The sequence below is a fragment of the Hemitrygon akajei genome, chromosome 4, assembly GCF_048418815.1.
Source record: "Hemitrygon akajei chromosome 4, sHemAka1.3, whole genome shotgun sequence".
Classification (NCBI taxonomy): domain Eukaryota; kingdom Metazoa; phylum Chordata; class Chondrichthyes; order Myliobatiformes; family Dasyatidae; genus Hemitrygon; species Hemitrygon akajei.
In genome coordinates this window covers 10,725,174-10,738,503 of record NC_133127.1, presented here as the reverse complement: position 1 = coordinate 10,738,503, position 13,330 = coordinate 10,725,174, and the positions used below count along the sequence as shown (strand labels likewise).

Here is a 13,330-nt window from a genome sequence, read left to right as displayed (position 1 = left end):
AGCCCCCCAATCAGGGTCACGTGAAGCCACGGGAGCAGGTGGTGGATGGTCGTATGAGCAGCTGGTACATATCACAAGTCCTGGATATGCAACCACTGACGCCAGGCAGACAATCTCTGAAGAGTATTGATAATGGCTGGGGCTACCTGTCTTGTAAAGACACTGCCCAGCGGAAGGAGATGGCAAACCTCTTCTGTAGAAACATTTGCCTGGAATAAACATGGTCACAGACCAAGATCGCCCACCTTATATGTCATAGCACATGATGGTGATGATGTATTTGTTAATGTGGAGCTTAGAGCGAGTGTGTAAATCTGGCAAAGAATGTTGGGAATGTTGAGGGTGAAGTGCTGGGGATCAGGTGACAGAGGAGTCCCAGGAGCGGGGTGTGGTGTGGGTGCAGACACACCCAGCCTGGAGACACTAAGCAACTAATTTCATTCCAAACAATTGAATTGAATTGACTTAATTACTTACATCCTTCGTATACATGAGGAGTAAAAATCTTTTGTTATGTCTCCATCTAAATACGCAACATGCAATTTATTGAGGCCCTACAAGGGAAACCATTATCAAAATGTAGAATAGAGTCTTAGAGCACTTACCACAGAAACAGTCACTTAGATTTATCTAATCCATGCCCAACTCTTATTCTGATTAGTTCCATCACCTCCATCTGGACTAAATCCTTCAAACCCCTCCTCTCCATGTACTTATCCAAATCTCACTTTAAACATTGCAATATTATTACATGGATGGGAGGGGTATGGAGGGCTATGGTCCAGATGGGACTAGCCAGAGTACCAGCTTGGTATGATTAGATGGGCTGAACGGCCTGTTTTCTTGCTCTATGATTCCAATAGGGGTTTTGGAATGTGGGTGGTTTGGAATGGAGTGGATGTGTGTGAGGACTTGGGTAGGTCAGGAGAGAGGAAGGGACAAAGGGGGGATGGGTTACATGTGAAGACTTTCTATACACTGGATCTTGCTGATGGCTGATGTCTATGCTCGTCTTGTTTCCAGGGCAAAGTGGCTCAGACAGCCTGCATGTCGGCCTGTAAGCACCTCTCCACATCCCTGCTCCAGCTGCTGCTCGATAACGAGGTCAAACAGATCACCATGGGGGCTCTGAAACAGTTCAACATGGACGTCAAAGAGTGTGAGCGTAAGTCGTCAGAGGAATATCCCATTCCTTTTCTTATTCTCAATGTTCTCAAGCCAGTGCTTCAAGAATAACTTACACATATTTTCTTATGTTACCTGAGTTACACATATTTTATAATTCTGGTCACTAAATTATAGGAAAGATATCAACAAAATAGAGAGAGTACAGAGGAGATTTACTAGAATGTTACCTGGGTTTCAGCACCTAAGTTACAAAGAGAGGTTGAACAAGTTAGGTCTTTATTCTTTGGAGCGTAGAAGGTTGAGGGGGGACTTGATAGAGGTATTTAAAATTATGAGGGGGATAGATAGAGTTGACGTGGATAGGCTTTTTCCATTGAGAGTAGGGGAGATCCAAACAAGAGGACATGAGTTGAGAGTTAAGGGACAAAAGTTTAGGGGTAACATGAGGGGGAACTTCTTTACTCAGAGAGCGGTAGCTGTGTTGAACGAGCTTCCAGTAGAAGTGGTAGAGGCAGGTTCAATATTGTCATTTAAAAAAAAATTGGATATTTATATGGACAGGAAAGGAATGGAGGGTTATGGGCTGAGTGCAGGTCGGTGGGACTAGGTGAGAGTAAGCGTTCGGCACGGACTAGAAGGGCCAAGATGGCCGGTTTCCGTGCTGTAATTGTTATATATGGTTATATGTTTGTACAGCAGTACACTAAATGCAGTGAAAAGAAGAACCAAGGTGCTATGTTTCAGCATTGTGATCGGTATGGTCACTCTGAACTGAAAGGCCTGTTCCTGTGCTTCACTGTTCTGTGTACCGAGGAGAGTTAGCGGAAAAAAAAACTTGACCGAGCCACCATACTGAAACAGGGAATCGCAAAGGTCGGCCAGAGATAGATTTTAATGTGTCTCTTGACATAGTGAGATTGAAGGGCTAGCGCTTCGGAGGTCGAGGTGCAGAGTTTTGGGAGTTTCACAGCTGCAGGGGATGTCCGACGCGGGTGGGAGTGCGGACGGAGCAAGCAAATGAAATTCTGGAAAGCACATGCGTCTTTACATATGGGACTTCGGAAGTCCAGAGTTGCAACCACAAGAAGGCGACTGATGGGAGTCAAGTGAAAATAATCGCAAAAACTGTGATTGATACTGAGTAGGATATGAAGTCAGAGCAGGCATAAGATGTTAACAACATACCGATGTCAGTGAATGAACTGTGGACGACCCTCCTGCCAGTTATCCAATCTTCTATTCATGCTAGTATCTTTGCATGCGGCACTTTGTCAAAGGCCTTCTGAAAATCCAAGTAAATACCATCCACTGACTCTCGTTACTCTATTTTGTCTGTTATTTCATTAAATATTTCCAATAGATTTGTCAGGCAAGATCTCCCCTTAAAGAAACCATGCTGACTTTGGCCTACTTTATCAAATGCCTCTAAGTACTCCAAAACCTCATCCTTGATAATAGACTCCAATATCATCCGAACTACTGAAGTCAGGTTAACTGGGCGATAATCTCCAGTTTTTGCCTCCCTTCCTTCTGAAAGAGTAGAGTGATGCTTGAAAATGTTTGCAAAATGATGGATTGTAAGGGTATGCAGCCAGTGCAGGGGCAAGGCGATTAAAGCTTAAATTTATTTGTTGCATGTAAATCGAAACATCGAAATGTACAGAGAAATGCATTGCTTGTGTCAACGACCAACACAGTCCAAGAATGTGCTGGTGGCAGCCTGCAATTGTCACCACACATCCAGTGCCCACATAGCAAACCTGCAACCTACTAACCTTTACTACCCTGTACATTTTTGGAATATGGGAGGACAGCTGGCACAGGGAGAACATCCATGGTAGGGTGGCTGTTAACGTGACGCTACTACAGCTTGGGTCTTCTGGAGTTTGGAGTTCAATTCTGGTGCCGTCTGCAAGGAGCTTGTATGTTTTCCCCGTGACCGTGTGGGTTCCCTTCCAATGCTTCAGTTTTCTCCCAGAGTCCAAGGATGTACCAGTTAGTAGATTAAATGGCCACTGTAAATTGTCTTGTGATTGGGCTAGGGTTAAGTAGGTGGGTTGCTTCATGGTGCGGCTGATTGGGCCAGTGGGGCCTGTTCTACGCTGTATCTCTAAATAAAAATAATATAAATAACTCTTTACAGATAGCGGTGGGAATTTACCCCTGATTGATGGCGCTGTAAAGCATAACGCTAGCTGCTATGCTACATGGCTGCTTGGTGTGTTACCTAACCACTCAGTATATGACACAAAAATCCTCAACCTCCCATACGAAATATTGAAGAAAGTCAGTAAGTCAGGCAGCATCTATGGAGGGGAATAAACAGATGACATTTCGGGCTGTGTCTCTTCATCAGGACTGGAAAGACAGGGGGAAGAGCCAGAATAAAAAGGTGGGAGGAGGAACTGACAATTGGTAGGTGAGGCCCTCAGTTGTTTATTCCTCTCCATAGATGCTGCCAGCCTCCAAGAGGACCACAACCTTGTTGTTAAGTTTAGAGGTTTGTGTGGCCCAATGATCCGAAGAGCTGTGTTGGCTGGAGCCAGGGCTTTATACTTTGGCTCTTGGTAAGGTCATAGGTTAAATGGTGCAGGCTACACTCAGAGTGTTTCACCAGACCTATAGATTCAGGGGTCCAGCTCAGGTCTGACAACCCTGACTGGTAAAACAAAATTATTACGGAAACAGCAATAAAGAATCGTTCTGCCTCTGAGTGTGATGGTATTCCTGAGTCTCCACCCGGGACTTGCATGGCTGACAGGAGTGAAACCGAGAAAGCTACTGAGACGATGAAGGAAGCCCTGAACACCGCCAGAAATAGAGGACATTCACTGCTGCTCTAAACGCCAGCGATGTAACAGCCAGTAGGAAGTAAGATGCTGCCAGACCTGTTGAATTCCTCCTTACCGAGGAATCTACAGTGGAAAGGGTGAGCAGCTTCAGGTTCCTCAGTGTTGACATCTCTGAAGATCTTCATTAGGAATTTGAGGCGATTTGGTATGTCACGAAAGACTACAGATGTACCATGGAGAGCATCACTGTCTAGTATGGAGGGGGCCACTGCACAGGATTATATATATCTGCAGAGGGGTATAAAATCAGTCAGCTCCCTGATGGCCATTACACCCCATAGCACCATCGAGGACATCTTCAAACGGCAATGCCTCAAAAAGAGAGCATCCATCATAAAGGATCCTCACCATCCAGAACAAGCCTCATCTCATTACTACCACCAAGAAGGAGGTACAGGAATCTGAAGGCACACACTCAAAAGTTTTAAGAACAGCTTCTTACCCTCTGCCATCAGATTTCTGAATGGTTCATGAACCCATAAACACCACCTCACTATTTTCCTCTCTTATTGCACTACTTATTTAATCACACACACACACACACACACACACACACACACACACACACACACACACACACACACACACACACACACACACACACACACACACACACACACACACACACACACACACCCCCCCCCCCCCCCCCCCCCACCCAGCGGCTGCTTTATTAGGTCCCCCCCCCCCCCCCACCAGTCGCCTATCCACTTCAAGGTTGCATGTTCAGAGATGCTCTTCTGCACACCACTGTTGTAACGTGTGGTTATTTGAGTTACTGTCGCCTTCCTGTCAGCTTGAACCAGTCTGGCCATTCTCCTCTGACCTCTCATTAACAAGGTGTTTTCACCCACAGAACTGTCGCTCACTGGGTGTTTTTCTGTTTTTTTACACCATCCTCAAACCACCCCAATTGGCACCAACAACCAGTCCATGACGTCACTTAGATCACGTTTCTTCCCCATTCTGATCTTAGTTCTGCACAGCAACTGAACCTCTTGACCATGTCTGTATGCTCTTATGCATTTGGCTGCTGCCACATGATTTGCATTAATGAGCCGGTGTACAGGTGTATCTAATAAAGTGGCCATTGTGTATGCAGTGTGTGTGTAAATATATTTTACACATACACTACATAGATATATATGTATTGCAGCAGTACAGTGTAATACACAAAATATATTATAGATTATATTATATTAAGAAATATACAGTACACACAGATATATATGCACACATAAATATATAGATAGATAGATAGATAGATAGATACTTTATTCATCCCCATGGGGAAATTCAACTTTTTTCCAATGTCCCATACACTTGTTGTAGCAAAACTAATTACATACAATACTTAACTCAGTAAAAAAAAATATGATATGCATCTAAATCACTATCTCAAAAAGCATTAATAATAGCTTTTAAAAAGTTCTTAAGTCCTGGCGGTAGAATTGTAAAGCCTAATGGCATTGGGGAGTATTGACCTCTTCATCCTGTCTGAGGAGCATTGCATCGATAGTAACCTGTCGCTGAAACTGCTTCTCTGTCTCTGGATGGTGCTATGTAGAGGATGTTCAGAGTTATCCATAATTATCCATAGTTATCCTACTCAGCGCCCTTCGCTCAGCTACCGATGTTAAACTCTCCAGTACTTTGCCCACGACAGAGCCCGCCTTCCTTACCAGCTTATTAAGACGTGAGGCGTCCCTCTTCTTAATGCTTCCTCCCCAACACGCCACCACAAAGAAGAGGGCGCTCTCCACAACTGACCTATAGAACATCTTCAGCATCTCACTACAGACATTGAATGACGCCAACCTTCTTAGGAAGTACAGTCGACTCTGTGCCTTCCTGCACAAGGCATCTGTGTTGGCAGTCCAGTCTAGCTTCTCGTCTAACTGTACTCCCAGATACTTGTAGGTCTTAACCTGCTCCACACATTCTCCATTAATGATCACTGGCTCCATATGAGGCCTAGATCTCCTAAAGTCCACCACCATCTCCTTGGTCTTGGTGATATTGAGACGCAGGTAGTTTGAGTTGCACCATATCACAAAGTCCTGTATCAGTTTCCTATACTCCTCCTCCTGTCCATTCCTGACACACCCCCACTATGGCCGTGTCATCAGCGAACTTCTGCACATGGCAGGACTCCGAGTTGTATATATATATATATATATATATATATATATATATATATATATATATATATATATATTATATATATATACTGTATATTTCTTAATATAATCTATAATATATTTTGTGTATTGCACTGTACTGCTGCTGGAAAACAACAAATTTCACGGCATTTGTCAGAGATAATAAACCTGATTCAGATTCAGAAGTTTTTCCCCCAACTTTGGAGCAGATGCTTTTTTCTCCTCCACAATACTGAACGGAAAAGCCACATGCTGGATAATAAAGTCCCAGCCGGAGTTTACAAGGTACCACGCAGACTTATCAGGCCCAACATACTCCTATAAAAATGTCCAGGTCCCCCTTCAGCCACATATAATAAAAGCAAATTAACGGCTCAATAAAGAGGAAGGCAGTGATTAGTGGAACAGAACTTAAGTGTGCTGGCGTTTAGCCAACACAGCTTACTAAATAAGCGTAAATGTTGTAATAAAGGGGGATGAGGTGTGAGCTTGGGGTCTCGTCCTGGATCTTAATCAATTATACTAATATAGTAATGTAGTCAAAATTCATTGAGTGTCTTACGTTTGCAATATCTGAGCTGTGAGGTGTTTGCTATATCCGCTACATGTGCCTCAGTTTTCCTTAGCCTCAGGGAGAGACGGCGAAGGGGGACCTGGTGCTTGAGTGGTGTCATGCAGTGAGGACACCAGTACCAGGATTTCAACATTCAAGATTCAAGGTTGTTCAATGTCATTTCCAGGATGCAAGTGAAAAGGAAAAACAAAATAATTGTTACTTGGGGTTACATCATAAAAAGCAACACAATATGATAAAGAGCACATAAATAAGAAAGCACAATAAATATAAATGCACACGATAACTTATATACGTTAATTGTATGTCCATAAAGATTTAAGATTCAAGATTGTTTAATGTCATTTCCAGTGTTCAAGTGTAAAGGAGAATAAAATAGTTGTTGTTATCCACATCTGATGCAGTACCAAAATAAAACACAATAATAATAAAAACACAGTAAATATGATTACATAAAATAGCTTATATACATTTATTGAACATCCATAGAATTAAGCTAGGCACAGGAGTGCCTGTACATAGGGTGACTGTGACAGGAAGTGATAAGTGGTGGTGGGGTGTGGAGGGGTGGGTTAGTGGGTGGAGCTGTTTTTGAGTCTGGTGGTCCTAGTATGGATGCTATGCAGTCTCCACCATAATGGGACAAGCAGGGAGGGTGGGATCTTTCATGATGTTTCTGGCTGTTTCTCTGGCACTTTTCTGTATGTACGATATATCCTCTGTGCCGATTTTCTGCTTGTCCTTCACTGAGGTTCCATACTTCACTCTCATCCGCACTTGCGAGATCATCTTTCTGAATGTCTCTTGTACACTTTTCAGCAAAGAGCCTGTACTAAGCTCAGCCAAGACAAAGTGTCAGTGATAATAAACCTGATTCTGATTCTTTCTGGAGTGCAGATTATTGGAGAATATTTGTGCAGCCAGTGATAAAGTCTTGCTGGGACTAATATCCTGCAGCCATTGAGGTCTTGTCAATAGGACAGCGAGCTGTTTACTGTTTACCTGTGGTAATATTTTGTTTTCTGTGCTGTGTGTGATATATGTTTTGTGCATGATCTGGAGGAACGTCATTTCATTGGTTGTAGTTATGTATGGTCAGATGACAATAAACTGGATCTTGAATATGACCCACTATCATATACATTAACAGTGAGCAGTGTAGCAGGAGGAATCATAGGCTTGAGGGGCTGCAGAAAGATTCATAAGGGTGTTGCAGGGACTGGAAAGAGACCTTAAGACCATTAGACATAGGAGTAGGATGAGGCCATTTAGCCCATTGAGTCTGCTCTGCCATTTCATTATGGCTGATTTAATTTCCCTCTCAACCCCATTTTACTGCTTTCTCCCCATAACCTTTGATGCCCTGACCAAGCAAAAACTTATCAAGCCTCGTTTTAAATATACCCAATCAGTTGGGGTAGGCTGGGACAGTTTTTCCTGTGGTGAACGAGGCAGATGAGTAGAGGAGTCTAAAGCCAGATTTCAGGAAATCTGAAAGAGCTGCCAGTGAAAGTGGTAGAGTTGGGTACAAATGCGATGTTTAAAAGATACTTGGACAGGTTCATGGATCGGAAAGGATTGGAGGGATATGGATCAAATGCAGGCAAATGAGACATGGAACAAAAAGCAGACCAGCACAGGTATAGTCCATTACTTGTCCAAGCCAACCAAGATGCCCATCGAAGCTAGTCCCGTTTGGCCCAGAAAATATGGGGTTAGACTATTTTTATGCTGTGTAATCAAAAATATTTATGCAGCGCTTACGCACAATTAGGGTTGAGAGCCTGTGATACAATAGGGTGCCATGGTAGCGTAGGAGTTAGCACAATGCTATTACAGTGCAGAGCTCGATTCCAGCATCTGCTGTAAGGAGTTTGTATGTCCTCGCCGTGTATATGTGGGTCTCTTCCAGGTGCTCTGGTTTCCTCCCACAGTCCTGAGACGTACCGGTTAGGAGGTTAGTTCATCATTGCAACAGGGCCTGTTCCGTGCTGTATCTTGAAATAAAAATAAGTAACTGAATAGCTAGGATATGAAATGGGCTTCTTTACAGGAGACAATGTTCAGCATTGGTGAAAGGAAATTAACCAAAATAGCTCAGCCAGCTCCGTCACGGGAACAATCCTCCCCACCAACAAGTAAATATGCACCACTGCCACAAAAATAAATCATGATATCTGTGAGTGATGATAAACCTGATTCTGATATGGGTCTGTATTGTGCACTGACAGTAGGGAGGGAGCCAGGAGAGGGGAATCATGGTTGGGAAAAGGGCAATGGAGGGGACGGGAATCACCAGAGAGACATTCTGTATTGATCGATAAACCAATTGTTTGAATCTAAATGACCTTGCCTGGTGTCTCAGCACTGGGTGTGCCTGCATATGCACCACCTCTCTCCACCCCGGCCTCCTTCTCTGCCACCTGCCCCACACCTGTTCCATGTCACTCCGCTCTCGCCATTCCCAAAATCCATTGCTCCTGCCAGATTTACAAGCTTCTCTCTGCTCCACGTTGACAAATACAGTACTGTGCAAAAGTCTTAAGTACCCTAGCTACAATGCCTTTAGAAAGTATTCACCTTTGGAAGTTTTCATTTTTTCTTGTTTTACAAGATTGAATTACAGTGGATTTAATTTGAATTTTTTGACACTGACCAATAGAAAAAAGACTCTTTCATGTCAAAGTGAAGACATATTTCTACAAAGTCATCTAAATGAATTACAAATATAAAACCCAAAATAATTGATTGCATAAGTATTCACTCCCTTCAAGCCAGTATTTAGAAGATGCACCTTTGGCAGCAATTACAGCCTTGAGTCTGTGTGGATAGGTCTCTATCAGCTTTACACATCTGGACACTGCGACCTTTCCCCATTCCTGTTTTAAAAACTGCTCAAGCTCTGTCAGATTTATGGAGATCATGAGTGAACAGCCCTTCTCAAGCCCAGCCATAACTTCTCAATTGGAATGATGTCTGTACTCTGACTTGGCCTCTCCAGGGCATTAACCTTGTTGTAGAAACATAGAAAACCTACAGCACAATACAGGCCCTTCGGCCCACAAAGCTGTGCCAAATATGTCCTTACCTTAGAACTACCAAGGCTTACCCATAGCCCTCTATTTTTGTAAGTTCCATGTACCTGTCCAGGAGTCTCTTAAAAGATCCTATCGTATCCACCTCCACCACCATTGCTGGCAGCCCATTCCACACACTCACCACTCACTGCATAAAAAACTTACCCCTGACATATCCTCTGTACCTACTTCCAAGCACCTTAAAACTATGCCCTCTCGTGCTGGCCATTTCAGCCATGGAAAAAGCCTCTGACTATCCACATGATAAATGCCTCTTATTATCTTGTACACCTTTATCAGGTCACCTCTCATCCTGTCACTCCAAGGAGAAAAGGCTGAGTTCACTCAACTTATTCTCATAAGGCATGCTCCCCAATCCAGGCAACATCCTTGTAAATTGCCTCTGCACCCTTTCTATGGTTTCCTCGTCCTTCCTGTAGTGAGGCAACCAGAACTGAGAACAGTACTCCAAGTGGGGTCTGACCAGGGTCCAATACAGCTGCAACATTACCTTTGGCTATTAAACTCAGTCCCACAATTGATGAAGGCCAATGCACCATCTGCCTTCTTAACCACAGATTCAACCTGCATAGCAGCTTTGAGTGTCCTATGGACTCGGGCCCCAAGATCCCTCTGATCCTCCACACTGCCAAGAGTCTTACCATTAATGCTATATTCTGCTATCATTCTTGACCTACCAAAATGAGCCACCTCACACTTACCTGGGTTGAACTCCATCTGCCACTTCTCAGCCCAGTTTTGTATCCTATCAATGTCCCACTGTAATTTCTGACAGCCCTCCACAATATCCACAACACCCCCAACCTTTGTGTCATCAGTAAATTTACTAACCCATCTCTCCACTTCCTCATCCAGGTGATTTATACAAATCACAAAGAGTAAGGGTCCCAGAACAGATCCCTGAGGTACACCACTGGTCACCGACCTCCATGCAGAATATGACCTGTCTACAACCACTCTTTGCCTTCTGTGGGCAAGCCAGTTCTGCATCCACAAAGCAATGTCCCCTTGGATCCCATGCCTCCTTACTTTCTCAATAAGCCTTGCATGGGGTACCTTATCAAGTGCCTTGCTGAAATCCATATACACTACATCTGCTGCTCTACCTTCATCAATGTGTTTCGTCACATCCTCAAAAGATTCAATCAGACCGATAAGGCACGACCTGCCTTTGACAAAGCCATGCTGACTATTCCTAATCATATTATCCCTCTCCAAATGCTCGTAAATCTTGTCTCTCAGGGTCTTCTCCATCAGCTTACCAACCACTGAAGTGAGACTCACTGGTCTATAATTTCCTGGGCTATCTCTACTTGCTTTCCTGAATAAGGGAGAATCGTCTGCAACCCTCCAATCCTTTGGAACCTCTCCCATACTCATTGATGATGCAAAGATCATCACCAGAGGCTCAGCAATCTCCTCCCTCGCTTCCCACAGTAGCCTGGTGTACATCCCGTCTGCTTCCGGTGACTTATTCATCTTGATGCTTTTCAAAAGCTCCAGCACATCCTCTTCCTTAATATCTACATGCTCAAGCTTTTCAGTCTGCTGCAAGTCACCAAGATCCTTTTCCATAGTGAATACTGAAGCAAAGTATTCATTAAGTACCTCTGCCATCTCCTCCGGTTCCATACACACTTTTCCACTGCCTCATATTTGCCCTTACTCCAGTTAAACGTTTCCCTAACTTGTCTGTTCCCATCCCTCTCCAATGCTATGGTAAATGAGATAGAATTGTGATCATCATCTCCAAAATGCTCTCCCACTGAGAGACCTGACACCTGAGCAGGTTCATTTCCCAGTACCAAATCAAGTACAGTCTCTCCTCTTGTAGGCTTATCTACATATTGTGTTAAGAAACTTTCCTGAACACACCTAACAAACTCCACCCCATCTAAACCCCTCACTCTAGGGACATGCCAATCAATATTTGGGAAATTAAAATCTCCCACCACAACAACCCTGCTATTATTACTCCCTTCCAGAATCTGTCTCCCTATCTGCTCCTCGATATCCCTGTTACTATTGGGTGATCTATAAAATACACCCAGTAGAGTTATTGACCCCTTCCTATTCCTAACTTCCACCCACAGAAACTCCATAGACAACCCCTCCATGACTTCCTCCTTTTTTGCAGCTGTGACACTGTCGCTGATCAACAGTGCCATGCCCCCACCTCTTTTGCCTCCCTCCCTGTCCTTTCTGAAACATCTAAACCCTGGCACGTGAAGTAGCCTTCTTGCCTCTGCACCATCCAAGTCTCTGTAACGGCCACAACATCGTAACTCCAAGTACTGATCCATGCTCTAAGCTCATCCGCTTTATTCATAATACTCTTTGCATTAGAATAGACACATCTCAAACCATCAGTCTGAGTGCGTCCCTTCTCTATCATCTGCCCATCCTCCCTTTCTCACTGTCTCTAAACTTTCTCTATTTGTGAGCCAACCTCTGTCACTTCAGTACAGTTCCTACCCTCCCAGCAATTCTAGTTTAAACTCTCCCCAATAGCCTTAGCAAACCTCCCCGCCAGGATATTGGCCCCACTGGGATTCAAGTGCAACCTGTCCTTTTAGTACAGGTCACACCTGCCCCAGAAGAGGTCCTAATGATACAGAAATCTGAATCCCTGCCCCCTGCTCCAATCCCTCAGCCACACATTTATCCTCCACCTCATTCTATTCCTATACTCACTGTTACGTGGTAGATTACTACCTTTGAGGTCCTGCTTCTCAACTTCCTTGCTAACTCCCTGAAGTCCATTTTCAGGACCACCTCCTTTTTCCTACCTAGTGTATGTTTGTGGTTCTGCTGCTGTGGCCCATTCACTTCAAGGTTCAACATGTAATATGTTCTGCACACCACTGTTGTAATGTGTGGTTATTTGAGTTACTGTCACCTTCCTGTCAATGTGAACCAGTTTGGCCATTCTCCCCTGACCTCTCTCATGAACAATTTATTTTCACCCACAGAACTGCTGCTCAATGGATGTTTCTTTTGTGTTTTGCACCATTCTCTGTAAACTCTGGAGACAGTTGTGCATGAAAATCCCAGGAGATCAGCAGTTTCTGAGATACGCAGACCCAGGGAGAATGAACAAACTGCTTACAGACAGCAGCAGGAACTGAACCTTAGTCGCCGGTCAATGTTATGCTAACCGCTATACCTCCTAATATGAGCCTGTTTTTTTCGATGGACATAGAACTATGAAACCATTCCATAAAATGGAAGCAGATCCCTACACAAGTCCCAGACAATTTCTCTCTCAGTCGACGATACGAAAACTGGCTTCCATGGGTGATTAGCACACAGTGTGTGTGGGAACCTGTGGTGTGTAAGTTGGTAAAACGGCAAAGATCTCAGAGTAAAATCATGCTGGATTGCTAAAACGCAGGTTTTTTAAGGTGCAAAGAAGGCAAGTCTTTATTTTCCTTTCATTAGCACTGATGCTCAACTCGAAAATTAAACTCTGTCCCTCTCTCCAGGAATATCTCCTGTCCTGCTGAATCTTTTCTG

The 13,330-nt window shown here is 43.9% G+C and overlaps 1 protein-coding gene across 2 annotated transcripts in view; it reads left to right on the top strand.

Annotated features, from left to right (window-relative positions):
- LOC140726121 (exocyst complex component 6B-like) overlaps nt 1–13,330 on the top strand; it is an 835,898-nt gene that overhangs the window by 634,958 nt on the left and 187,610 nt on the right. For both annotated transcript variants that reach the window (XM_073042078.1, XM_073042079.1), the window contains one exon: nt 1,024–1,165. In XM_073042078.1, the coding sequence (XP_072898179.1) occupies nt 1,024–1,165 (142 nt within the window). The remainder of the gene's footprint in view (nt 1–1,023; nt 1,166–13,330) is intronic.